Genomic DNA, 27,962 nt, shown 5'->3' with positions numbered 1-27,962 from the left:
AACAGACTCTCTCAAATATAAAGTAGATTTATTTTCGTGTCAGAAATAAAAACCCATAATTATTTTACAGCTCACAATTAAATATTCCATTGTCAATTGCTCCTCCTTGGAAACAATGTTGCATGACAGTACAAATAAGTCTGAGGGAGAAGAATAGTCTTCTTCAAACACAAGCCCTCTTTAAAACTCTCTTTCCTAAATTATAGACTGTAGGTTACTTGAGAAGACCTGTACACACATTTGGACACATGGCCACAAAGAACTTAGTGAATGCCCTGGATTTCCTCTTTGGGCCTAGACCAATTAAAAACGGAGATTATGTGGCAGTTACCAAGAGTAAGGCTCCTGTGGGAGCTTGTTAATGCAAGTCTTCTACAGGTGATGCTGAAAATGCAGTGTGACTACTACCCCTCTTTTTAAGTGCCTTTGTGCTCTACCAGCTCAAAGTTGCTATCTGGGACTTCTAAGAGAAGCCAGCACAGTATCGTCAGTACACTGGATTTGCTTGTTCAAGAATGACAAGAAATTAAAAGTACAGGCAGTCCCCGACTTATGTCGGATCCACACTTACGAACGGGGCTCTCTCGCCCTGGAGGTCGAGGTAGCGGATTGCTACCTGCGAGCTCCGGGGCGAGAAAGCCCCGTTCGTAAGCTGCTCCGGTGCCCCTGGTCTGCTGGAGACCGTCTCCAGCAGACCAGAGGCACCGGGCGGGTTCCCGCGCTTCTGAGGCTTTGCCAGAGCAAAGCCTCAGAAGCGTGGGGAACCGCCGCTGCTGCCGCTTGAGTCCCGGTGCCTGTGGTCTGCTGGGGACGGTCCCCAGCAGACCACAGGCACCGGGACTCAAGCCGCAGCCGCGGGGGGGGGTCCCGCACCTCTGAGACTTTGCCAGAGTAAAGCCTCAGAGGCACGGCACCCCGCTGCCGCTGCGGCTCTGCTCCCCGTGTCCCTGGTCTGCTGGGGGGGGGGGGAGGAGGCGCGGCTAGTGTGCCCCCCCCCAGCAGACCAGGCTTTTGTTTTGGACCCTGGAGCAGAGCAGCTGGGGCGCTGCCGATTGGTCCTGCAGCGCCCGCTCTGGGCACTACTGGACCAACCCGGCAGCACCCCAGCTGCTCTGCCCCAGGTCCTGATTCAGCTGCTGCTGGTCAGTTTCAGCAGTGGCTGAATCAGGACGCCTGGGGCAGAGCAGCTGGGGTGCTGCTGGGTTGGTCCAGTAGCGCCGAGGAGCGGTGCTACTGGAGCAACCCAGCAGCACCCCAGCTGCTCTGCCCCAGGCGTCCCCAAGTCAGCCGCTGCTGAAACTGACCAGCGCTGACTACAGGAAGCCCGAGGCAGAGTTGCTCTGCCCCAGGCTTCGTGGAATCAGCGCTCATCAGTTTCAGCAGCAGCTGACTTGGAGAAGCTTGGGGTTCTTAAGTTGAATCTGTATGTAAGTCAGAACTGGCGGTCAGTTTCAGCAGCGGCTGAATCTGGACGCCAGTTCCGACTTACATACAGATTCAACTTAAGAACAAACCTACAGTCCCTATCTTGTACGTAACCCGGGGACTGCCTGTAGTTGTTAAACAACATACAATTCCAATCTGGTTGCCACAATTCATGGTTTTCAAGTGTTATATTACCAAAATGTGACAAACTCCTGTTTTGAAAAAAAGAACAATAATTCCCAATATGATTTATATACACTTTGCCCTGATATGCAGAAAACACATTTTTTGGGGGCTGCTCCATTTTAGCACACATCTCCCAACACCCAACTGTCTGCTAGTTCTTGGCAACACCAGCACAATATCTTCACTCCAGAATCACAATTACACCTGGTTACTTGATTTCTGTAAATTCCAAATGGTTATATAAAGTACAGCACTGAAAGTCAAAACTCCAAATAGAAGCAGGGAGAGCAATGTTTTTATTTTAGTCAAAATAATCCTCTATGTCAACATTTGGATTTAGGAGATCTTCCCCATATGCTGAAAGATCCATCTGATTTAAAATCAAGTTTTCAAAGGTTTCTTCTAAGTCTGTTTCACCGATCAATACAGCTCCCATCATTCTTCCATTCTGCATCACCACTTTGATGTATTCTTGCCCTTTGGTACATCTCAACATTAGTTCATGGTCTAAAGCCAAACCCTGAGCATTGTACTTTCCCAAAAGTACCACCTAGAGACAAGGGATAAAATGAAGACATTACAAGAAGACAACGGTTCAGAACCTTCTCTTGGCTGCAAATGCTATAAACTTCTAAAGCAGGAATGGGAAACCTACGGCCCGAGTGCCACATCCAGCCTGTCAAACATTTTAATCTGGCCCTTGGGGGAATCCAGTGGCCATGAAACACTGCAGGGAGTCCCAGGGATTGCTTTAAAGACTTTCCCCAATCTCCCCTGTAGTGCCTGCTGGACACTTCCAACTTCTCTCCTGCACGTAGGAGAGGTGCATGTAGGAGACCTGGCTGAAGGGGAAGCTCCACGTGCTGGAGCCCCTGTGCAAACAGGAGCACCTCCAGCGTTTCTGTTCTTGCTGCCCTTCCCCCGCACCAAGCAGCCAGGTGGCAGCGAAGAAGAGGCTGGAGCTGCTTCCCAGCTTCCGGTGGGTGGCGTACAGGACCTAGAGGGAAGGGGAGGGGAAAATCTGTCCCTAGAATGGGAGGGAATGGAAGTCCCTCAGCCCCTTCCCTGTGTGGGGCACCTTTTGGGAGGAAGGGGAGACCAAAGCAGGGCCTGCTTCTCCCCCCCAGTCCCTTCCCTGCATAGGTGGCTGCAACAGGGAGCAGAGTCTGGCAGCCCCAGCCACATGCTGCCAGCAATGCCTCTTTAATAGTTAAGGAGGCATGTGGGACCAGAGAGAAGGTGGGGAGGAATCCCTAGCAGGGAGGAAAGGGAAGCCCCTGGGCATCCCGTTCTCTGCATGGGGTGCCTCTAGGGAGGAAGGGGTGGCCACATTTGAGCAATCTCCAGAACCACTTCCCAAACTCAGCCATCACACTAAAATTCTAAATAAAAAAAATAAAAACATCACACCACAGCAAGGGGTTTTGTGTGATTTGTGTGCGCGCGCGTGCATACATAAACTTTTTTTTTTTTTGGTGTCTCACTTTTGTGTAGCCCCCAGCTGAAACCTCTGTGGGTTAGTGGCTCCTGATCCCACCTCTGTTCCAAAGGGTTGATGTTAATGGGAAATTCTGCTTTTAGATGTGTGCATACATTCTCACTGGCTAAGAGGCAGCATGATCTGAAGCAGAGAGCTTGGGTATCAAGAGACTTGGGTTTTCTTTCTCAATCTGCCACCACATCACTGTATCACCTTGGAGTAGTCTGCTATCTTCCCTCTGATTTAATTTCCTCATCCATAAGAGTAATAAATTATTTACCTTTAAAAAGAACTTTGAAATTTGACTACAGTGGGAACTGCACTATGTATTTCTGATAGAACGATTCCACAGACATTACAAATCTGGATATTATGAACCAGATGGCAAAATAAGTGATATTTAATCACCTGTGGAAAACTGAATTTGCCTCTCTTTTAGATCACATATTAAATGAGTATGGTGATCTAAATTCTCATCTCTGTAGATATTTTTTCATAACATAAAGACTCTCATTTTGGCACAGAGGTTGTAGTAACAATTGGAATAAGGCTAAGTTCAAGATTTGGGATTAGGAGTAATCATCCAGTGAGATGCAAAACATTTAATTAACCAGCCACCATGTTGAGCTTGCAGTGACTATAACCACAGAATGTACCATAAGGATATAGCGAGGTAAGTATGTGCAAAGATGAAGGATAAATTCATTTTGTAGAGTTGTGTTTGTAGGCTCTTTATTCAGTTCCAGTATTGAGCCTTCAAGGTTAGTATCAATAAAGAAACAATGAATGAAACATTAACAGAATATTATATACAGAACACAGACAGTCTCGTCAATTTTAGCAAACTAAAAATCATTTGTGACCAAACCAGCAGATGACAATGCCAACTAATCAGTGCTTTTTAACTGTGTTAGCATTAGTTTACTTACCTTATAATTGAAAAATTTTGTAACATGAGCAAAGAGTTCAAAACTGAAGTCCATGTCAATAGATTCCCCTAAAGAATCTGCTATCATGCACTTTGCTGCATACCATCCCATCTGCCTAGCTTGGGTCCAAAGCCTCATCTAAAAAATACAAGGTTAATAGACATGCTATGGGTAATGAACATACCAGCTCACATATCTTGTATACTCATTAGCCTCATCCACCTAAAGACAAAGACTAACTTGGTCTTCAGAAAAACTATAAGTGCATTGATATCAGACAGAATCACCATACTCTACTGAGATTTACCGCTTGAATAAACCTCGTGTGTACATATATTAGATCTACAAATATACCGTGCCATTTAGCCTTTAGATTAGAATGCATATAAATGTACTCACCTGCTGCCACACTGGACTAGGTTCCCATGATGCTGTGCAGATATCCCCCGCTGCATAAATATTTGCTACTGAAGACTGCATATGTTTATCCACTTTCAGACCACCATCGTCACCTAGAGCAAACTAAATATGCATCCCGGTTAAGTAACCATCTTATTTACATGGGATTTGTCTTAAAGTTGCCATTATGCCACATGTTGCATTCAGCAACTCCATTCAACCAAAGCACATGGTCCCAACATGCGCCTGTGAGCTAGGAATTCTCAGATTTTAATTCCAGCATTGATTTTACTTTAGTCCAATTGTCAGAACCCATAACTCTAATAAAATTCATTTTGACTATGTTAGGAATATCTAGAGTACTCCATTTCATAGCAGCTACCTCATTTTAAAATTTGTTTTCAACATGCAAAATCCTTACCTTTCAACATTTTATCTTAAATAGCTACCAAATTCTTAAATAGTTACCAATTCTTTTGGAGTTAAAACCAATTTAATTTAAAAAGAAAGTCAATACTTATATTTAATAATAACCCTTACATTATTACCATCAAGAAATGGCTTAACATTTGGCACAACTCCAGTTGCACTGACAATGAAATCACAGCCATATATCTTCCCATTGGTTAATTCCATATAAACAGGCCACAGCTCTGAAAAAGTGAAAATTCTAACCTGAGAACACAACCAATGCAAGTTACTATTTTAATAAGACATGAAATACACATAGAGTTCCTTGCAGAAAATCTACCTTTTTATTTGAGCCAAAAATAATTCTCACAATTTGCTCATCACTTATCTTATTTTAATTAGAAACCTAGGAGGGCACCAAAGATCAAATTCTTGTTCTGACATTAACTCCTGTTTGGAGTTATTCTGCCTCAGTTTCCCTTTTTGTAAAATAGGACTACTACTATTCACCACAGCGACCACTTCACGGGCGTACTGCGGGGAATTCACCACAGGGGCTGGGAGCCATGGGGAACTCATAGCAGCTGCCGGGCACAGCAGTCAGCTTCCTGTGGCTCCCGAACTCACCACGGCTCCCGGCAGCCATGGGGATCTCACTGTGGGGCTCCTGGAGCTACATGAAATTCACTGCAGCTGCTGGGAGCCACAGTGCGCTCTCTATCACTTCCAGCCCCTGCTGCCCCCTCAGCCAGGATAGGAGAGACCCTGCGAATACATGGAGTCACAAATAGCGATGCCACGAATTGCGAGTGTCTACTGTACTGTGTAGATTAGATTTTGTTTATAAAGTATTATGGAGATATAAAGTCTTTATGCTAAGTGTTATTAATTCTACACAGACAATGCTTTACTGAATTAATGTACTAACATTTTAAAATTATTATAGGTGAGAAGGAGCATAAAGTTTGGACAGAGAAATCTCTTATGGAGGCTCTATTAAAGGGAACACTCTACATACTAGTAAAAAAGGAGACGACAGAGGTTGATAAAGTACAGGTAGGAACAGAAGAGAAACTAGCAAATGGAAAATAATTGCATTTAATGACATCCTTTGAAGGCAGACAACTAGATAATGAAACATTTTATAAGTGCTTGTATACAAATTCACTTGCTGCCACACTGGGTTAGATTCAGGCTGGAGGTCTACTCTAAATACTAAGATGGGCGAACTTAACTGCCTCATATTAAACAATGATACTGATATCTGATATACTGATAAAAGGCATCACGAAAATTGGGAGGAAAATGGTAATCAATGGAACATGGCAATACCACAATATAAAATATACAGGAATGACAGAGTAGCTTGTGCTGGTGCAGGATCTATATAGGATCAAAAGTTAAAACTGGAACTAGGAGGTGGTCTTAGTAAATTCCCCTACCATCTCAGGATTATCCCTTACATACTCTCTTAGGCTTTTTCCCAGTCTAATCTGACTGATATGATGGCGCGTTGGGGTTCCCCCCGATCCTGCACTCCTGCAGCAGCAAGAACAGGCTCCACCAGCCAGTAGAATAGAGAGGGTTTATTGCTTCTCCAGGGGACAACACAGCATAGACGTGATGTGACTATAGAAGTCAGGGCCAGGATGCCTCAGACCCCTTGGGATGGGGTGCCTGGGCGGCTAAACTCCCAGCCCCCTCCTTAGTCTGTCTCCTTCATGGTTCCAGCCAAAGACTGCTCCTTCCCCCAACACTCACATCCTTTGTTCTGTCCCTTCCCTTAACCGGTAGGACCTGCTTACAGACAGAGGCCAGTAGGGGTCATACCCAGCGCAAACACTGCCACCAGTGGATGCCCAGAGTGTATGGCCTAACCACTACATCACAACTGAACAAAAGATGGGGCTTCCACTTCCCCTAAGAGACTATTCGACAGTTCAGATGAGAACACATTCAAATAAGAACGAGCAGTCCTGTGGCACCTTAGAGATTAACAAAAGTTACAAACTAACATGACTACCCCTCTGAGACAATCAAATAAGGATAATTAAAGGTTTTTTTTCTGTTTTTATTGTGATAATAGGTATATGCCTTTATCTAACTGTCACAATTATCAGCACAGTGTCCTCTTGATTCCACTGAGCTCAGTCCTAACATATCTATTTGATGGTTTGGATCCCATAGGTCAGATCTTCAGGTGGTGTAATTTAGGGATGTTAGCGTATAGTTGTTTAAACAATTAACCACAAACCAGGGTTTATCGGTTAATTGAAATGACTATACGCAAGCCCCCTTTCCCCTGTATCAGAGGCAGCAAGGAGGGGAGAGGCAGGAGCCAGTATTCATGGGAAGCTAGAGACGCTTGGCCGCCCCCTCCGCCGCCCTGCACAGCTGCATCTGATACAGGGGAACAGGAGGGAGCTGATGCTCGGGAGAGCCGGTGGCATCCCACGAAGCAGCCTCTGACTGCTTGGGCCCTCCCATGGACAGGGGCTGCTGGTGCCCAGCGCTGCTGCCTCTGTATCAGAGGCAGCTGTGCAGGATGGCAGATGGGAGCCAGTCTGTGCAGGGAACTTATTTTTAAACAGATACAGAGGCAGCAGTGATGGGATGTAGTGTTGGGGGAAGGGGCAGTCTTTGGCTGGAACCATGGGCCAGGAACCGGGGGCAGTCTTTGGCAGGAGTGGGGCGAGGAACCGGGAGCACACTGGCTGCTGGCCCTGCTCCCAGGAAATATTTTAGTAACCACGTGACCGATAATATATTTTTTGAAGCTACACAATTACTAAAATAAATGTTATCTAACATCCCTATTGTAAGTTTCCATAGCTTCATTGACTTCATTTGCAGGAACAGATTAGCTGCCCCCATCGATTTTATTTGCTTTAAAACAAAAATATGCCAATATATTGTACTTCTGTTATGCTTGCCTCCTCAAGGAGTGTTAGTATCTGTATATTGTTTCTTGTGTGATACTTACCTTCATCTGGGTGTGCATTCTGGTTATCTGAATTATATTCAGGAAAAGACAAAGAGGTCTTTTGAAGTTGTATGAATTCTTTCTGAAGGTATATTTTCTTTATTTCACACAGTGTTTCAATGTGAACCTTGTGAGAAAACTAAATGAGAAAATTCAGTTACAATATATACAATTAGCAATAACAACACATGCTATGTGTAATGATACATGCTAGAAAACTTTACCCTCAATTGAATATTAATAAGATGAAAAAGAACATCCCAAATGTTGAACTCTGACTTACTGAGTCCCTTTTGTTACTGCCTTTCAGTATGAATTCTTATCTGTTTTCTCCTAACTTCCTTTGTATCAGAGTTTTAACCAAAACAATCTTAATGTGCTAAAACAAAATACAGGACTATGTAGCACTTTAAAGACTAATAAGATGGTTTATTAGATGATGAGCTTTTGTGGTCCAGACCCATTTCCTGAGGTCTAATAAACCATCTTGTTAGTCTTTAAAGTGCCACATAGTCCTGTATTTTGTTTCAGCTACACCAGACTAACACGGCTACATTTCTATCACTATTCTTAATGTGCTAAAGACATTCTCAGCTGACACTGAGTTGTCTAGAGAAAGATGCATATTTTTAAAAAAATTGATAAATCTGAATTCAACTTTTCTGTCTTTCATTATTTCAATTCCATAGTTTTTCTACTAATTTGATTAAATGATTTGTGACAATCTCTTATGACAACATACACAGATTTGGATTTGTTGAGTTCCTTCCTTCATTCTTGTGTTTGATCAGCCACATTTCAACTTATTCCAGTTCTGAGCTCAATCTATGACTAACATTTGGGATCATTTATGTTAGTCATGGAGAGGTGCCACAGTTTTTCTGAATCATTTTGTGATTCAATCCTTGTGCTGTTCTCATTTTTTATATTGATTACAGCCAACCAAATGTCCACAGACTGCACCTCTCCAACAGTGTTCCCTCTAAATTATGCTGCAGCACAGCCTCACAGGTGATTAATCAGCCCTGCCCAGTCAGAGACTCAGGGCTCCAAGCATGGAGCTGACTGACTGAGCGGAGCTGATTAATCACCTGTGAAGCTGTGCTGCCACGCAGTTTAGAGCATGGGTTCCCAAATTGCGGGGGCATGGCCCCCTCGGGGTGTGTGAAGAAATTCTGAGGGGGGGGGGCAAGGCAACCTAGGCCCTCCTCCCTCCCCCTGTGATTTCTAATAAAGGAAGCTTTGAATAATGGACGGAGGACAGACCAGCACGTTTTTGGATAAGATCTGAAGTATACTCTGACCTGGGATAAGTGGCTGGCTCTCCGGAGCTGGAAGAACCTAATATATGTGATGTCTGGTTTTAATAATCATTTATCACAGAAGCCTGGTTGGTACATGAGGGGCTAGAAGGCCTCAGGGGGACTGTCTGTGAATTCACAATAACTAGTATAGTATTTTGGAAGCACACATCCATTACTGACTTAGTGAAATCTTATGAAAGAATATAGCACCAGTCTGAAGTACATGGTCTTTATTTTGGCTGTCTGACCTGAGATTGGTACTCTTAGCTGTGTCACATACCAGGCAGTGTGATAAGTGCCTCTTTCCAATGGCCAAAGACTCCCAAGAATTTCCATCCTCCTCTTGGCTTCTAGAATTTTATATTTTAAAGATAGATAGGATAGATATCTGTCTGTATACTAATGCAAGAAGTTAAAAAAGGAACCATCTATATCTGTAGTGATAAGTAACTGTTGTGTGCTCTATCTCTAGGTGAGTTTCATTATCCTCTTTTTCCGTGATTAAACTTTATTTGAAGCAGCTGAAGTTAGGGTATGTCTAGACTACAAGCCTCTTTGAAAGAGAGAGTCTAGACAGCAGCCTCTTTTTTCGAAAAAGAGAGCCGCTTTTTTGAAAGAAAGCATCCAGGGAGTCTGGATGCTCTCTTTCGAAAAAGCACTGCTTGTGTTTAATAATGCCTTTTTTCAAAAGAGCATTTTTGAAAAAAGGCGTCATTCCTCATAAAATGAGGTTTTCCGTGGTCGAAAAAACTGCCACATTCTTTTGATTTAATTTTGAAAAAACGTGGCAGCAGTCTAGATGCAGGTGAAGTTTTTTTTTTAAAAAAGGCCACTTTAAAAAAAGGCGTTTTTTTTTTAAAAAAAAAAACCCTGTAGTCTAGACACAGTTAGAGTATGCAAATAGCTATTGTTGATCTTTATTAAAACTACATTACAAACCCACAGAAGTGCAGAAACAAACATCTGAGCTTCTATCTGAAGATAAAGGTGTAAAATCACAAAGCAACAGATCCAATTCTCCTCGCATCAGTGAAAGTCAGAAGTAATTTAGCATCTAAACAAATATAGCTAGGATGCCAGCCTTACCTCTTTAGCCCCTTTAAGATGTAGGCCCTCATGCCAATCCGGGCCTAAGGCACTGCCAAGTTTGTCAGTTGCTGCCACGCTTCCTTCTTCCTTCTCACTTCCTGAAGTCAAGAATGTGGAGAATATCAGATTCATATTCTCAAAGACATTATACACTATTATAAAATGCTCTCAACTCCAATGAAGAGAGAAGTGCGACCTTGTGGTGAGAAGGGAGGATAACAACGTGCTGGAGTCAAAACACGTCACTACGTCCCATACACATTATATGCTTCAGAATTATAATCTCTTATTTTATATTCTTAACACCATTTTCATCTCTTAGCCACCAGTCACACTGCAGCCACAGGCATAGTAAAAAAAACCCAAAACTACTGTGTGAAAGCACACAGCAATAGTTTAACAGATTAAAAGAACTGTTCCAGCAGACCCTTACATGAACCAATGGGGCTACTTATATGAATAGAGAATGCAGGTCCTCACTGTAACAGAAAAAATATTAATATCTAAAGTAAAACAAATGGGGGTATTTTAAAAAGCATCTATTATCATGAGATCTTGAATGATCACAAGAAGTTAGAAAACTACTTTTGTGTCTTATCCAAAAGAAACTGTACTGAAAATAGCATCTCCTAACATCTGCAGGGGCATTAATATAGTATTAAGAGGGTGAAGTGCTTCCAACTACAGTAGACTTCCAATAATCCGGAACCTATGGGACCTAGGTGGTGCCGGATTATCAGATATGCCGGACTAGCAGGAGGTACTATAAGATGGTTATATATATATATATATATACTGTATACGTTATATAATGTATATAAAGTATATTAGCCCTTTTTATTGTACATACTGTATACCAGGGGTGTCCAAACTTTTTTCAAAGAGGGCTAGATTTGATGAAGTGAACATGCGTGAGGGCCGACCATTTTGCCTGACATTCTTTGAACCAGTAAAATTAAATGCAAATTAACTATTTTATGCAAAGTTTATTGCAAACGGCATACTTTTCATTTCGTCACATGGATGACAAATCTAAACAGGTGTTAAATCACTCTGCCTTTCATCTCTGAAGGCCAGATGAAAAAAAAATCCAGGAAGCTGAAATATATGTCAGGAACATTGTAAAGTACATTACATATTATTGGTAATAACGGTTGTCTGTCAACTTTTAAGTTAAAAAAATATGAACAGGAACATAACACCAAGTATACATGTTGTGTCCAAATATATTTATAACTGATTTAGACCAACTGACATTAACTGAGATTTTACAATGTATTCATCTCAATACATATGGATTCGTTAAGGGCCATAAAAGATAGATATTGCCAAATTACCTGGGGGGCCGTATTAAAGCGGAACACGGGCCGCAACTGGCCCGCGGGCCAGACTTTGGACATGCCTGCTGTATACAGTATACTGTAATGTTTTAGTTTTTGTAAGCCTTTTTTACCCTTTTTGCTCAGTTCAGCTGCCGCCGCTGTTACCTTGAGACTCATTTTTTGCTGAAGCTCACTCACTAGGCTCTTGCCATTTTGATGCCGGACTATCAGGAGTGCCGGACTATTGGATGCCGGACTATTGGAGTTTTACTGTACTACTATTACCTCCTGCAACTCTTGGGCAACTATATAATACACACCATCAAATACAGATAGAGATACAAATTGAATCTCTCTAGTCCAGCACTCTCTGGTTTGGGAACGTGGTCCGGTATGATTTTAGTTGGCTAGATGTCCACTTATCATGGGTGTGACCAAGTTTCCCCCAGTCCCGTAAAGTTTGCTTACAGCCATCATCCTGGCTCTCAGTGTTCTGTGCAGTTATTTAGCTCTAATTTACCCCTAAACATTTTCGAAGAGCCCAGTAAGCAGTGGAAGTGTTGGTAATACCACTAGAAAATATTTGGTTCAGCAAATTCTCTGGTTCAGCACCAGTCAGGTCTCATGGGTGACAGACAGAGATTCAACCCGTAAATGCACATATACTAGTATATAAATTAAATTATCTTCACAGCTCTATACTACAGATACTCTCATAAATGAAAATTAAGTTTAGTTTTGCAGTATGATAATTAAAATCTTTGTTGTCTGTTTATATTTTTAAAGAGGAAATGCTATTTGAACAGTGAAGTTTTTCTGAATATTGTTTATTTGGCTGAGCTCAGGTTTACAGATGATTTTGGATGTTGGTGTAAATTCAATTGCCAACTGATTTGCTAATATACTAGAGCACAAAGTGTATTTAAGTGTTTTCATGGTACCTTCTGTTGTATATTTGGTTCTTTTACAAACAATTGTTGTCTCTAGTTTCTCAGCCGTTAGCTTTGGAATAAGGAATTCAGCTGCTCCCGCATCAAAGAAAGTATTCCCAATGGCTTTGTCTTTGATAGCCCATATCACTTCACATCCTTCAATTTCATACCTAGAAAGCACATTTCAACAATGGATAAAATTATGGATTGCCCCAGAGGAAATTTTTATTTGTGAGTGATCTAGATTAAAAGGAGGATAGGAGCTTTCCTTCCTAAACATAGAGACAAATGTAATGCATACCAGAAGAAAAAACTGAAAGTAGAAATTGTATGCATGCTATTTATATGCCTTTTAGTACTGGTTATGGTGATTACACGTTGTCCCGCTTTTCATGAGACAAAGCTACATATATAGTAGAAAACATTCTGCATTTGTACTCCCTACTCCCACATAGGGCCTCATTCTACTCTCTAACAGTTAAGAAAATAGCTTTAATATCCCTTGCAATTATTTTTACACTATTTTAACTCTGGACGTTATTATCCATATAAATGTCCGTTTTAGAATCTTGCTAAATTCTTAGCCTTTATAATCTTCTGTGATAAAGAGTCCCACAGTCTAATTACATGTTATGTGAAAGTATTTATTTTTATCAATGCCCTTACTAAACATCAACAAATAATAGTTACAACTTTATTATGAAGGTTTTTAAACCCCCTGCCAAAAAACCAGCACACACTTAATTTGCAGCCCAGTTGTTCTAGTCATTATTTGCACACACTTTTTAGTAGCTTAAGAAAATAATTTACTTACACTAATTCGAGTGCAATGCCACCATTTCCCACAACTGCTATTCTTTTAGCTTTAGCCAAATGACTCTGAAATGCCTATATTAAAAAAAAAGACAATTTACAGTATTTTGGTCACTCAGACTTGATCAATTTATATAATTTAATACTGTACCTCTCAAATTCTCAAACGTGTAATTTTAATAATTATAATGAATGATACATATCTAATTATGTTAAGGCATTTTATTGAAGTTAACTAAGACTTTATAGCTCTGTTAGGATGCCACAGTTTACTATTGCTCTTACAGATAAATCAACTGAGGAGGGGAAAGATAAGAACTTGAGATAAAACTATATTGCAGAGCTTGTGATAAAATCCAGGAATCTTTCTCTTCTCCTAACCAACTAAAGCACATTTCATCTGAAATAATATACTGTATTTAAAAGCCAATATTGAAATCATGTTCTGAGTGCAATTTTATTTCACTCAGTATTTTGTAAAAAGTCAAAATAGACCCCGATAAGGAGACTATTTTGTATTTATAACATTGACTTAACAGACTGTTCTTTTTTTGCTAGAAGTGATTTTTGAAAAAGAAAAAGAAGTCCCTGAATTACATAACCTACTTGCACATTTACCCAACGTTGCTCAGGTCCTTAACGAGGGGCTCAGGGCAAGGAGTATGAGGGGTGCAGGAATCAGGGTTGGGGAGTGATAAGGCTCTGGGTAGGGGAGAGTATGCAACTATGGGGAGGAGGCTGGGGAGAGAATGAGGGGAGCCCTGCCCCGAGATTCATGCCAGGGCTGCTTGTTTTTCCCATTCCTGACCCTATCAGGAAGAGAGAGCAAAGTATACAGGTCATTTGCCCCCTGCACTTCCAGCCAGAGTGAGGAATGCAGCAAACTGTGCACTTCCCCTCGCTCCTGGGCAAAGGAGGAACAGCTAACAATGTCCACATACGAATTTGGGGGGGAGGTGGAGCTCCAGTCCCACTCACCTCCCTAATGGGCCCCTGTGGGGTGGGAGGCTCAGGGCTTGGGCAGTCCTGGACCAGAGAAATAGTGAACTACAGCCAATGGTAGCTGTGGGCAGCCATATCTGTGGATGCAAGGTAAACCCATCTAGAGGCCCACAAGCAACTTACCCCAATGAGCTGTGCGTCTACCACTGCAATATAGCATCCCAAGTAATTATGAGATAATACAAAATAGATCAGCAGTAATCAAGAGTCATGACAATCTGGTGATGCTTTGAGAATTTATGGAAAGAACGAGCCAGTGGCCTCCATCCCATACTATGATGATCAATATACAATACACCTCATCACCCTTGCTGTTGGTCACAACAGAGAAATAAAAAATTGAGAGGCAGTGAAAACAACGATCCTCTTGTCCCTAGAGGTTACTTAGACTTCTTTCTTTAGCTCAAGTTAATAGATAGCCAATTTCTTTATAAAAACGAATTAACAGCCCGAATCAAATGTGTGAGGTGTCCACACAAACATTTACAAATTTGTTGAACACTTCATGTTAATTGGCAAGTACTGAACTTGAGATAAAAATGTATGGTGCAGACATTTCTATAATGTAGTAAGCAAGAAAAGAAGGGGAAGTTTGCTGCTTATGCTGTAGGTTTTCAATCTGACACCTGTCACCAGCACAAAATAAACTACTATTTTGCTTATTCTGACGTTTCTCAGATGAGAAAACTCTATGCATTCATGAGTTGTTTTTGAAAATGAAGATCTTTACTTTTTAAAATGGCACATCAGAGTTATTTAACCATTTCTAAAATGTATAATAATGGTTTTTATTCTTTATTTCTGCTGTTAGAATAAACATCTTGTTTAAAGAGAAGCTAGATAATTTCATGGAGGTTAGGTCCATAAAAGGCTATTAGCCAGGGGATAGAAATGGGTGTCCCTGGCCTCTGTTTGTCAGAGGCTGGAGAAGGATGGCAGGAGACAAATCGCTTGATCATTGTCTTCGGTTCACCCTCTCTGGGGCACCTGGTGCTGACCACTGTCAGCAGACAGGCTACTGGGCTAGATGGACCTTTGGTCTGACCCAGTATGGCCGTTCTTATGTTCTTATCCATTTCATTCCACAATTATTTTTACAATACATTGTGACTAACCACATATGCGAAGTTAGGATGCAAAATGTGAACAAGTTTATGAACCATGAAAATACGTTACCTGAGCACTGTCAGTATCCCGGATTCCTAATACATATGGGTTTCCTTCAAAAATGATCTTAGGTTTTGCTCCTACGCATAGGCAAAGTTTTTCATATATATAGTGTTTGCCATCTTCAGTGAATATTTTCTGTTAAAAGATTAAAAAGGAAAACCATCTACAAGTCAACACCTAGAAATCACAGTATTTTGCTTCTATCGAAAGCTTTTACTGGTTATGGGAAAAGTTAAAACAAAAAAGTCAAGTCCTCTCTTACTGATTATCTAGCAGTTTATACTACACTTACTAGAGTGCTGAGTTCCTAAAACAGAAATTGCATATAGTAAACTTAATAAGATTACAAGACAAAATATAAAGCTTGCCTCTTGGTGGCACTCTGTATTTTGTTATGGTGTTGAGGGAAGAGTCTGTTTTGTGCATCAGACTGTTTTTACTAACTTGTATATCTTGGTAAAACCTACATTGTTTTACTCGTCCTAGTGCTATTTTATATCAGAGATTACTTCTGTACTTGTAGAATGGAAAGCTATGATTAATTTGCATGTATGTACACAAAATTATGTTGGGGCAGTCTGTGGTATAAATAGTTGCTTTTGGGGATCTGTGTCCAAAATAATGTTTCCCCCTCAGGTCTTCTAAAGAAAATAAGTGCAATAGATGCAACTTTACAGATTGCCATATCTGATCAATCAACTGTCTGATCCAAAACTCATTAAAGTCAATAGAAAGGCTATCACTGACTTCAATATGTATTGAATCAAATCCTAAAAAAGCAGCACTGACAGGAAGCCACATCAATCTGCAGCACAGAATATTTAAAATTCAACGTTTTGCAAGTTTATTTGCTGTTCTCCACCTACCAGAAAGTTATATTACAATGGTTCTGTTTATCTTGTAAAGAGCATAGAAGGACTTTGGGATCCTTTGACATGAAAGATGATGAACACATGCAATATTGCTGTGACTTTTGGGGATTACCCAGATCAGTAAAAGGATTAGTCACTTTATAAATTTGAGTGCCTAAATGCTAAACTGCTTGGGCTCAGCCAGCCCAGAAGCATAAAGATCTCACTCTGGCTTCTGTCTGCCTCATTACTCCTTGCAGGATGACTCTATCCTCAGTTTCCCCAAATCTACCTACTCCAAGTTCTTAACTATGTGACACTCAGACATATTTCCTCTGTCTTTGAGACTGTGCAAAGTCAAATGATGCATTTGGGGAGACCCAGGACCAGAAGGTCTACTGGGGTCAACCTAAAAGAAGTAACTAGTATGGTGGAAGTAAGGATGAGACTTTTATGCCTGTGGTCTGGCTACTTGTGTCAGGATTCTGAGCCTTAGCAGCAGAGCACTAAGGCCATCCAAGGTTACTGGTCTGGGTGATCCCCAAAATGTCATAATAGCCAACCCAGGGGACATCCCTAAAACAAAAATACAACATACTAATAACGCACACAAAGAACAGTCTTAATAACGTATTCTACCTCAGAACACACATCAGCGTAACCGATATAGAATATGAATATACTACCGTAACCTAAGTACAGCGAATTAATTACTGGTTACATATAATAAAAGCAAAAACAGAGTTGGCTCTGAAAGTGGGTAAACAAATAATACTGAAGTGAAAAACAAAGCCTTTCATCAACTTTACTCTATAGGCAAGATACTGAACAAGGATCAGAGAGACTATGTATACAGGCAGTCCCCGGTTTACGTACAAGATAGGGACTGTAGGTTTGTTCTTAAGTTGAATCTGTATGTAAGTCGGAACTGGCATCCAGATTCAGCCGCTGCTGAAACTGACCAGCGGCTGACTACAGGAAGCCCGAGGCAGAGTTGCTCTGCCCCAGGCTTCCTGGAATCAGCCGCTGATCAGTTTCAACAGGCTGAATCTGGATGCCAGTTCTTACATACAGATTCAACTTAAGAACCCCAGGCATCCCCAAGTCAGCTGCTGCTGAAACTGATCAGCGGCTGATTCCAGGAAGCCCGGGGCAGAGCAACTTTGCCTCGGGCTTCCTGTAGTCAGCGCTGGTCAGTTTCAGCAGCGGCTGACTTGGGGACGCCTGGGGCACAGCAGCTTGGGTTCTGCTGGGTTGCTCCAGTAGCGCCGCTCCTCGGCGCTACTGGACCAACCTAGCAGCACCCAAGCTGGTCTGCCCCAGGCGTCCTGGTTCAGCCGCTGCTGAAACTGACCAGCAGTGGCTGAATCAGGACGCCTGGGGCAGAGCAGCTGGGGTGCTGCCGGGTTGGTCCAGTAGCGCCCAGAGTGGCGCTACGGGACCAACCGGCAGCACCCCAGCTGCTGTACCACAGGCGTCCGGAGCAAAGCCGCGGAGCACGGGGGCAGCGGGACAGCCCAGATGGGCCGCGGCTGTCCTGCTACCCGCGTGCTCCGCGGCTTTGCTCCCCATCTCCCTGGTCTGCTGGAGACCAGCAGACCAGGGAGACGGGGAGCAAAGCCGCTGAGGACGCCAGCAGCGGGACAGCCGCGGTGCGTCTGGGCTGTCCCGCTGCCCGCGTGCTCTGCGGCTTTGCTCCCCGTCTCCCTGGTCTGCTGTCCCACTGCCGGCGTCCTCCGAGGCTTTGCTCCCCGTCTCTCTGGTCTGCTGGTCTCCAGCAGACCAGGGAGACGCAGAGCAAACCCCGTTCATAACTGCGGATCCGACATAAGTCGGATCCGCGTAACTCGGGGACTGCCTGTACTTTATTTTTGCTGGAGAACATAATTTAGGAATTTATTGATTTTGTTTTCCTCAGAAATAAAGGTATTTATTATAACTGTATAAGCTTAATACTGTTTTTGGTTTCTCTTTGTCAATAAACTAAGTTAGAGTTTACAGAGAGCTCCAATTAATGATTTAAGAAAATTTCAGGCATGTCATTTCTACTATTTCTGGTTTCATGATCAACCTCTTTGCTATTCTGCTCTAAACATCCATGCAATATATTGGAAGCGTCAGGAGTCTTGATCTAACCTTCCTAGTCACTGAATTTTTCTAATGACTTATGTTTGCTTTTTACCCCATCACCTACATATCTGCTAAAAGTGCACTATAAGTGAACTGTGTCATTTTTCTCCTGCTCTAAATCTTGGTAAATTAATTTAAATAATTAGAAAATCTGTATTAACATATGTCATTTGAAAATTGGATCTCTTTTTAAACACATTCACTTTCACTAGCCACAGAAAATCAGGTAAGTCAAAGTTCTCTTACATGCTCCTGACTTTTCAGCTGTTTCACTGCAGAGTGTATAACTTTGATGTTGGGATACCGTTTTTCTAACATACTGCTTGGTTGTTCTTCAACATCAAATTCCTCTAGTGTTTTGGAGACCTATTGTTTAAAAACAAAATAAAAAACAAAACAAAATGTGTGTGTGAGAGACAGACAGATCATTTATCTTTTAATTATTTTTTCTTTTTCATTAAGCTTTTAACCAAAGCTACGGATTGGAAAATAAATTATGTTCACTCCCAATCAGTAAATTTAAAGCACCAACCCACAGAAAATTCATCAACCAATTTAGAAAGCTGCTGCTAAAATTAAGCATTTAGATACATGTCTGTTAATAAACTTTTCAGAGAAAGGCTCTCAGCTGTGCATTACCATTAAAATGGAACTTGGACTTCTAAATCCCTATCTTAAGAAATTTAAAATTAGACTAGATTAAGCACCTGAAAATAGGGCTGTTAGATAGCAAGTAACTGAACAGTTGTGTAACTGCATATAATGTTAGCGATAACAGGACTATTCATTCAATAGTCCAAGGGGGCGGGGCCTGGCAACCAGTGCACTCCCTGCCCCACTCATGGGGAGCCCCTTTCCACTCTGCACTGCTGCCTCTCTATCTGAGGTCAGCGGCCGCTCCGTCTGCGTGGCACTCAAGCTCCCTGCAGAGAGAGGCAGCTCCACAGCAGCAGTCCTTGCCCGTGGGTGGTCCGAGCTCCCCGTGGACAGAAGCTGCTCTTGCACGGAGCAGCCTGGGCCCACAGCGGACAGATGCTGTTTTGGAGGTGGAGGGGGAAGGAGGCTCTGTGGAGCCAGTGCTCAGGGAGAGCCAGCTTTTAACCCAGCTCCCCCCAGCACGGGCTCTTGCCTGCCTCCCCTGCCTCTGTAGGAGGCAGCAAGGTGGGGGGCAGGCAGGTCTGCGGAGCCAGCATGGAGAGCCGGCTTGAAAACCACCTCCTCACACGTATCGGCTCCTACCTGTCTCCCTCACTCTCCATGCTGCTTCCTTTATCAGAAGTACCACCGCAGGCGTGGGGAGCCAGCATAAAAGCTGGCTCCACACAGGCACCGACTCCTGCCTTCCCCCTTCGCTGCCTCTGAGGCAGAAAGGGGGAGAAGGGAGTGCATGAGGCTTATTGATTAATCGTATCGTCGTCTACACATTGACGTCCCTACTTGAAACTATAAAATTAAGGATGTTAAGAGGTGGGTAACTGACTAATGACGTAGTTGATACAATTTGCTTCTACTACATATAAACTGCACAGCTGCAGCAGAGGCAGGTCCCCGACTGGTGCCAGTCTGGACAGAGCTGGAACCGCTGCCCCCGCCCTCCGCTTTGCAGCAGCCTCCCCTACCTCCTGGCCCCCTCCACCGTTGCTGCCTCTAATAGAGGCAGCAGTATGGGGGGGGGGGGGGCAGGTGGCACCTCGGAGACAGTGCTAGGGGAAACTGGCTTTTAAGACCACTCCTCCCCAGCACCAGCTCCTGTTTCTCCCCGCCCCTTGTTGCCTCTGGTATACAGGCAAGCAAGGGGGGAAGTGAGTAGTCGACTACTCACATCCCTATGTACAATAGTATAAAATACCGTACTTGACCTTCGAGTATCAACTAGGCAATCATATAGGTCTTTTCCATATCTAATTTCTATTACTGTAGGTGGGTCTCATAGAACCATCTATTATTAAGATAGCTCTATGCTTTTGATTTTAAGACTATTTTCAGTTGCTTATAACTTTACAAAACTAAATTCACTTGGGTTGCAATGTTCCATGTTGGGTGTCTGCCCCAACCTTTTTTTTTAAATTAGCCACCACATTTCAGTTGTTTCTGAGAATAAGGCTAGAAAAAATACACTGTTTTGCCCAAATATAAAATTCTGATCTTTTCTTTGAACAAATCCATGACACCTATGCTTTGAACAGGGACTTGAAATTTGGCAGGAGGCTGGCCTTTGTATTAGCGATATGAATTTTGCTATTCCTGTGAAAATGCACCTCCAACATTTGGCCAAGTGATTAAAGTGAATGAAAAATCTCAGCTCAGAGATTCACAGCTAAAATCTCCAAAAATTCCATTCTCACTATGCATGCTTCAGCATTTCATAGTTCCTAGTGCAATCTGGTTAAGCGCACATGTCATTTCCACACAGCAACCGATCATGATCCATTCTCTCACAGCTCCTATGTGTGACCAGATTCTGCATGCACCATCCCTGCAAAGCAACTTGGTATGCTCCAGCCCGGGTCGATGGGTGCTCAGACTTTCGCTGTAATAACTATTCTGCACTGGGGTGCATAGTCTCTTTTGTTGGCACCCGGCCAGCATTGAGGATGAAGCCGTCTCTTTCAAATGCAGAGGAGGAAAAAACCAGACCATGGAGTGGGAAAGTAGTAGACTGGGAAAGTAATCTGCTGAGACTGGAACTGGAAGAGAATACAGGAGAGAAAATGGAACTGGCTAGGTATAGAAATTCTGACAAGGAGCCCGAACGAGTGAATTGAGACTGAGGTTGGGAGTTTGAAAGAAGAAAGCTAGAATAGATCAGAGGCAGAGAAGGAGCAAGAGACTGAAATTATAAGCATTTGCAGGGTCAGGCCCTAAATTATACACACAACAAACATTAAACCTTTCTCTTACCTGTTTGAAATTTGTTACTGATTTTATAACTGGAGAAGCAGTTACTAAGAGAATATCTTCTGATGGAAATTCTGTAGCCAGCTTGTAAAGAAAGACAGACAATGATGAATGAACACAGCTGTAAATGGAATTTTACTTTAAATAAGATAACAGTTCTAAAAACCCAAAAGTTATCATATTAATTATTATAGTCTTGTAAAACCCAGAGACATAGGCAAATATTACCTCTCATTAACAGAAGGGTAAACTTGGGTTGGGTGATACCATGGAAGTGAACCTGACTCAGGTCCAGGGCTTTATTTAATTACAGATACTAGGGAGCTGCCTCCTGCTTACTACACTTGCCAAACCCACTCTCTCTGGCCACTTTCATAACCAGAGAGACTGATGATGTCATTCTGTTGCATGGCAGGAAAAACTTTTTATATATAGAGACAGATATCCATAAGACTCATATTGTGGCATGAATACCTAATCAGAAGACAATCCTTCATACCATAATACTAGCCAAACTGAGAGGTATAAAGTCACACTAATTTAGATCTGAAGAGCCTATATGCATGGAGGTCCAATTATTAGTGGACAGTGGTAACTCACTTAGCATTGTGTTAAAGAATTGTGACAGTGGAACGAATGGTGAAAATCTGGTATCTCTGAGTAAGTTTTATAGAAAATTGATTATAATTTTGGGCTAAGTCTGGACTTTTTGAGGCATTTGTTATACAGCTTGAAGCTATGAAAATTTTTTATTAAGCTGTTTAAAAATTCATGGTTTGGATAGGTTTGCCAGGGAGGCACTCTTTTCCGTACTCCTATAGCAAAAAAAATATGACTCAAATTTGCATATATTGTTTCTATAACAAAGGTTCCTAGAATACAATCTGTGGGTAAGTGAAAGACAATTTTTTAAACAAAAGTACTTTAAAGCAGTAACAGCGAATTTATGCATTAATTTGAAGCCACTGATTTTTAATTTGATGAAAAAAAATGTGCCACAGGAAGAACGTCTCTTACAATCCAGAAGAATCTAGCTAATCCCAGCACTCTAGCTTTGGCATGAAGGATGCAGGAAAGAGGAGCGCTGTTAAGTGCTCGTTTTGCTTTAATACTGCATGTTGAGAGGAGACTGAGCTCTCATGTACTTTGCTATATGGTAGAGGAGAGGAGGGATAAGGGACAGAAATTAAAAGAGCCTGTCCATATATGAGGGACCACAGTAGAGTTCCTGTAGGTACTCTGCAATCTGTTGCCTTGTTACTCTCCCCAGTGCAGGAAGCTTTGTCGTGCCAACAGGCAATTATTGCTACAGGGACCAGAGTGGCACACAGACAAGCAGCATATGGAGTCAGTCTGAAACCACACGCAGGAGATGGCTCTTTGCATCCAAGATTACTCTGAGGAGTGAGATATCAAGTTTGATTTCCCTAGCCTAGGGTACCAATATTCAAAATAAGCTCCCTACTCTCTAATAACCCCTTTGAAAATCATGCTTTGCAACTTCTTGCCCTTTCCCACCCACAAACTCACCATAATTGGGACTCATGGCCATCTGTGTGCTATAAGGATAGCGAGAAAGAGGTGTAACTTTGTGATTCACATATTGTGCACTCACAATATTGTCTCTGTTCTTTTTTTTTTTTTTGCCTTCTGCACATTTCCCTTTGAGAACACACTTTTCACACTAAAAGAGCACCTGCATCAGACCCAGGAGGAATAAGGATATGTTTTGAGTAGTGCTGAAGTCAATAGATTCAGCGCATAGCAAAACAAGAGCATGGAGGGCGACAATTAATGAGACTGAGGCAGGAAAGCCAAGAAAGGATATGGGGGTAGGTAGGAGCAGATGATAAAACTTCTGGAGGACCAAAGGGAGATATTGAAGTGCCTCATTAGCCTGCAATCAGCACAAATCCATGCCCAACTCCCCCTTCAGCTACTACAGAAATTGGGTTTTATGCCATTCCCAAACTCTCCCATGACATTCATCACGTTCCCAATCCCTCACAATACCCTGGGCATTGCATGCCTGGGAACTGGTTTTCCAATGAAAACTGGAATTACAGCTATGAGAGCTCTAACCACAAGACTGTTCCTGATTTTTATGTTCCCTGTTTGTTCAGAAGTTCATTTAGAAGCCCCCATTCTTGGTGTTCCCTCTAACTGTTTACATTTATGTGAGGAATGGACTTTGTTATGTGCATCAATATGGAGATGATGTGTAACACATCACCTCCATATTGGTGCACATAACATTCATTGTGCATGTGGATGATCTGGGGTGGAAGTGGGTCAGAGAAGTTTGGAGTGTGGGAGTGGGGTGAAGGGTTTAGGGAGGAGTTAGGGTACAGGAAAGGGCTCAAGCTTGGGGTGTGGGATCTAAAAGGGAGTCAGGGTGGTAGAGAGAACTCAGGGCTAGGGCAGGGAATTAGGGTGCGGGCCACTTACCCAGGAAACAGCTCCAGTTTGGCAATTCCTGGCCAACAGGAGCTGCTGGGACAGATCTTCCAAATGCTCAAAGTGACACAGCTCCAGCTGGGAGGGAAGGAATGGCAGTTCATGGTGCCACCTCTCCCTGCCCCCACCCCCAAAGAACTGGCCCAGAACATAGTGGCTTTACAGGCTGCAGCCCAGGGCTCTGAGCTAAGGGGCCCCCATTATCCCAGAACCCTGGGCTGTAAGCCTCTTTCTTAATCCGGCCCTGCTGCTGGGGCCAGTGGCACATACATATCCCCCACCACGACAGCTCTCTGTTGCTGGGGCTAGAGGAGTGTGCCTCTGCCTCGGCAGCTCCCTGCATTCTATACTTCCGCCCAAGTCATTTTTATTGTCCTCTGAACTTTTTCCAATTCTAATATCTTTTTTGAGACGGGAAGACCAGAACTGCACACTTTCAAGATATGGGACATGATGATATTTTCTCTGTTATTTTCTAACACTTTCCTAATGGTAAACTCTTGTTTTTGTGACTGCTGATGCACAATGAGCAGATGCTTTCAGAGAGGTGATAAGTAAGAGTCTACCTGGATTTGTTAATAATCATGTCAAACCAATCTATTATCCTCTGTGAGAAGGTAACAAGACTTGCGGACAAGAGAAAGCCATAGATGTTATCTATCATATCAACTGTAGTAAGGCCTTTTTGGATCGTCTGATGTTCTCATAGCCTATAAAATAGGTGCACAACTGATTGGAAAATTACACTCAGTGAGCAATTATCCATGGTTCACAGTCGAACTGGGGGAGAAAGAGAGATATACAGGCTGTGTCTAGACTGGCAAGTTTTTCCGCAAAATCATCTGCTTTTGCGGAAAAACTTGCCAGCTGTCCACACTGGCCACTTGAATTTCTGCAAGAACACTGACGGTCTCATGTAAGATCGTCAGTGTTCTTGCGGAAATACTGTGCTGCTCCCATTTGGGCAAAAGCCGTCTTGCGCAAATCATTTGCGCAACAGGGCCAGTGTAAACAGCACAGTACTGTTCTCCGCAAAAAAGCCCCGATTGCAAAAATGGCGATCGGGGCTTTTTTGCGGAAAAGCGCAGCTAGATTGGCCACGGATGCTTTTCCGCAAAAAGTGCTTTTCCGAAAATGCTTTCAATGGAAAACTTTTCCGGAAGATCATGCCAGTGTAGACGTAGCCACAGAGTAGAGTCCTCCAGGGATCTCTCCTGGATCCCTTTCTCCAATATAGTCTTAAATTATTTGAATGATGGGATAGACAGTACACTTATAAAATTTACCTGGGGTAGCAAGCTGGGAGGGGTTGCAAGCGCTATTGAGGGCAGGATTAGAATTTAAAATCATTCTGGCCAAGCTGGAGAAACGGTCTGAAACAGGATGCAGATCAGGAAGGACAAATGCAAAGCATCGGCCTAGGCAGGAATAATCACTCGCACAAGTAAAAACGGGGAACGACCGCTAAGGAAAACGGCAGAAAAGGATCGGGGGGGGGGGGGGACTAGAGTGGATCATAAAATAACTAACAAGTCCACGGCGAAAGAGGTTGCAAGAAGCAGAGCGACATCGTTTTGGGGCACAGGTGGGCGGGGCGGTGTGAAGGGGGGGGGCTGCGTGCACAGTTGAAAGGGGGGGGCGGAGGCGGGCACAGCGGCGGGTGGAGCTGGCGGCCGAGGGGGGCTCCAGCGGGGCTGAGGTTTTCTTACAGGGCAAGCGGCAGGGACACCGATTGGCGCGCGCGCGTTCCACAGCGGGGTGGGTGGTGGGGGGGGGTTCCCTGGCAGGGGGGAGGGCGAGTAGTGCGCGCGCCCGGGCCGGTACCTACCCGCTCGGCGCAGGTGACGCCCGCAATCCCCCCGCCCACCACCACAAACCGGCCCCGCTCGGGAGCCGCCATCTCGACGTCCGGACTTGGGCGGGGGGGAAAGGTCCCAGGACTACGGCGCGCGGCGGAGCTCAAACACCTTCCTTTCGCGTGTGCGGCGCCCGCCTAACGCCTCCGCCCACGTGACGCCAACGGGCGCTGGGCCGCCCAACGTCGGGCCGTGGCTGAGCTTAGCTGGGCCCCGGCTCCCCTTGCCTGGGCTAGGGCAGCAGCGCCGCAGCCAGGGCCAGCCCCGGAGTCAAAAATACCCCTGAGGCAGCCCCCCTCCCCATCCTGAGGCGTAAAAGGAAACCAGGGCTCGCTGGCTCTTTGCCTTCGGGGAGGGGCAGTCTGAGCAGAAGCGGCTAGCGAGTGACCCAGCCCGCCCCAGGCCTGACAACGTAGCGCGCGCCGGTGCATGGCCAGCGGGAGGGGCGAGGTTGCTATGACGCGGGCGCGCTGAGTGCGTGGAACGAGCCGCCCTGCAGCGTCACTATGGGGGGCGGGACCCGTCACTATGGGGGGGGGGGACCCGCCTTTGTGACCCGCGTTTTCAGCCTCTACAAGCGACTCAGGGCTGATCCCTCCCGCTTGTCCTCGCTTTCTTGGCACGACTGAACTCAGCGACCTTGACCCTAGCGCTCAGCAAGACCCAGCCAAGCCATAGAACAGGGAGGGGGAAACTTCTTTGGGTTGGGAGCCACTGACCCACAGAAAAATCCCTTGGGAGCGCACGCAAGTCAAAAGCAAAAGTAACAAAAACAACGCTCACTGGCGTGGGAGCAAAGACGTTCCCCACATTCCCCTCGCACACCAGTGCCTATGGGGCCCATGCTAGTAGATTTTGTGTGCTCCATCCCCATGTGGGGACAACGGGGTGGCTAGAGTGCGCGCAGGCTCCCCAATGCTGGGGAGTGGGAACCCCGAGTCTCGGGAGCCAGATCCAGGTAAGCCGGGGACCGCATCTGGCCCCTAGGTCTTAGGTTCCCCACCCTGTTATATGAAAACTGTGCTATGTGCACAGGAGACGCTAACTCATGTTTGCCCCATTTTGTCTAAGGAGCTTTAAAAGGCATGTAAGCAGAATCTGAAAAAATGCTTCCATTACAGCTATCTGGGAAAGGGGAGCGACCCTGGGTGTTCCAGTGGAAATATACTTTGCTCCTGCTTTGATTAAAAGTGTTAGCTATTCAACATATGGAATGGTGTTTTGCTCGTACTCAGTTTGTGACTAGCCATGTTTGTATTAAATATAGGAATAGCTAGAATATGGTTAACAATGTTTGCAATTTTGTGGGGATACAGAAAAATATGACTGTGCTAAATTGTTCCAAAGGAAAAGGCTCGCAGCAGAAAGAACCTTGCTAAGCAAGGACTCTACTTTCAGTGGTCTATGAGAGAGAGGTTGAGGATGCAAGCGGATGGGCTGGCTGGAACAGACGGGTATAGAGTGTTAGTGTTTCTAACCCCCAGGGAGGAGGTGCCAGCGGGGAGTGCCGGGGCATTGTGGGAAGTACTGGCTGCTTAGCTTTGAGGGCAAAGCCTGAGTGGTGCTGACTGGCTCACACTGGCCACATTTGGGTCCAGCACTGTGGTTCAAGGCTTAATCTTCATATTCATGCCCATCAGTGTAAAAACTATTTGCATGTATTTGCATATGTATTTGCACGTATATGCAACCACGCTTAAGTTGCGGCCCTTAGCATGTGCTGAGAGTATCATTGTGGCCCCTAGGGCTTCCATAGTTGAGTAGCCCTGCTCTAATATCTACATTTAAATCCTAAACCAGAATAGGTCCCTTCCCAAGCAGATTTCCTGGGAAAGATATCAATTACATGCATTTCATAACCCAGATTCTGAAACTGTCTAGCAACTGATGCATTTTCACACATCCCAAATGATATCAGGAAATCAGTCTTGGATTCGGAAGCAGTGACTACCTGAAATTGTTAGTAATATTTTTTGTTTTGTTTTGACTTTGTCTTTTTAAAGAAGCAACATTTCCCATCACTCCCCCTCCAGTGCTGAAGGTAATTTCGCAATCCATGCAATTGCTGGCCATTTTGGTCATAAACTAAATGTTGGTTTCCACACACAATCTGTCATACAGTAAATGCTTGAAGAAATGACCTAACCTAAATAATGCAAGAAATTGGATAGGCTTGTTTCATCAGATATAAACACATGCCTCACGTTTGTATCATTGGCATATGACAGCAAGAAGAAAATAAATGTCCTTTCCTCTTTTAGCTTGATGTATTTGCTCAGTTTCATTACTATCATCATTTACAAAATTGATTGAATAAAAATTTTA

General features: G+C 43.7%; 1 protein-coding gene across 4 annotated transcripts; it reads right to left on the bottom strand.

The window, feature by feature from the left end:
- Positions 1-11: 11 nt before the first annotated feature.
- On the bottom strand, positions 12-26,068 carry PYROXD1 (pyridine nucleotide-disulphide oxidoreductase domain 1). 4 transcript variants are annotated; one of them, XM_075898015.2, is made up of 13 exons: positions 25,962-26,068; positions 25,068-25,154; positions 21,328-21,408; positions 18,673-18,792; positions 15,452-15,580; positions 13,275-13,348; positions 12,470-12,630; positions 10,204-10,304; positions 7,814-7,952; positions 4,960-5,072; positions 4,420-4,542; positions 4,021-4,158; positions 12-2,161 (listed from the first exon to the last, which is right to left on the bottom strand). In XM_075898015.2, the coding sequence occupies exons 4-13, from the start codon at positions 18,742-18,744 to the stop codon at positions 1,913-1,915; spliced, it is 1,299 nt and encodes a 432-aa protein (XP_075754130.2). In that variant the 5' UTR covers positions 18,745-18,792; positions 21,328-21,408; positions 25,068-25,154; positions 25,962-26,068; the 3' UTR covers positions 12-1,912. The 4 variants fall into 4 exon arrangements, with proteins under 4 accessions (XP_075754130.2, XP_075754142.2, XP_075754137.2 ...); XM_075898027.2 differs by lacking the exons at positions 25,068-25,154; positions 25,962-26,068 and adding exons at positions 20,823-21,113; positions 25,610-25,625; XM_075898022.2 differs by lacking the exon at positions 25,962-26,068 and adding an exon at positions 20,823-21,113 and having other exon boundaries at positions 25,068-25,158.
- Positions 26,069-27,962: the final 1,894 nt, after the last annotated feature.

The sequence above is a fragment of the Pelodiscus sinensis genome, chromosome 1 (assembly GCF_052426305.1).
Source record: "Pelodiscus sinensis isolate ZL-2025 chromosome 1, ASM5242630v1, whole genome shotgun sequence".
Classification (NCBI taxonomy): Eukaryota; Metazoa; Chordata; order Testudines; family Trionychidae; genus Pelodiscus; species Pelodiscus sinensis.
This window is presented reverse-complemented; position numbering and strand designations above follow the sequence as displayed.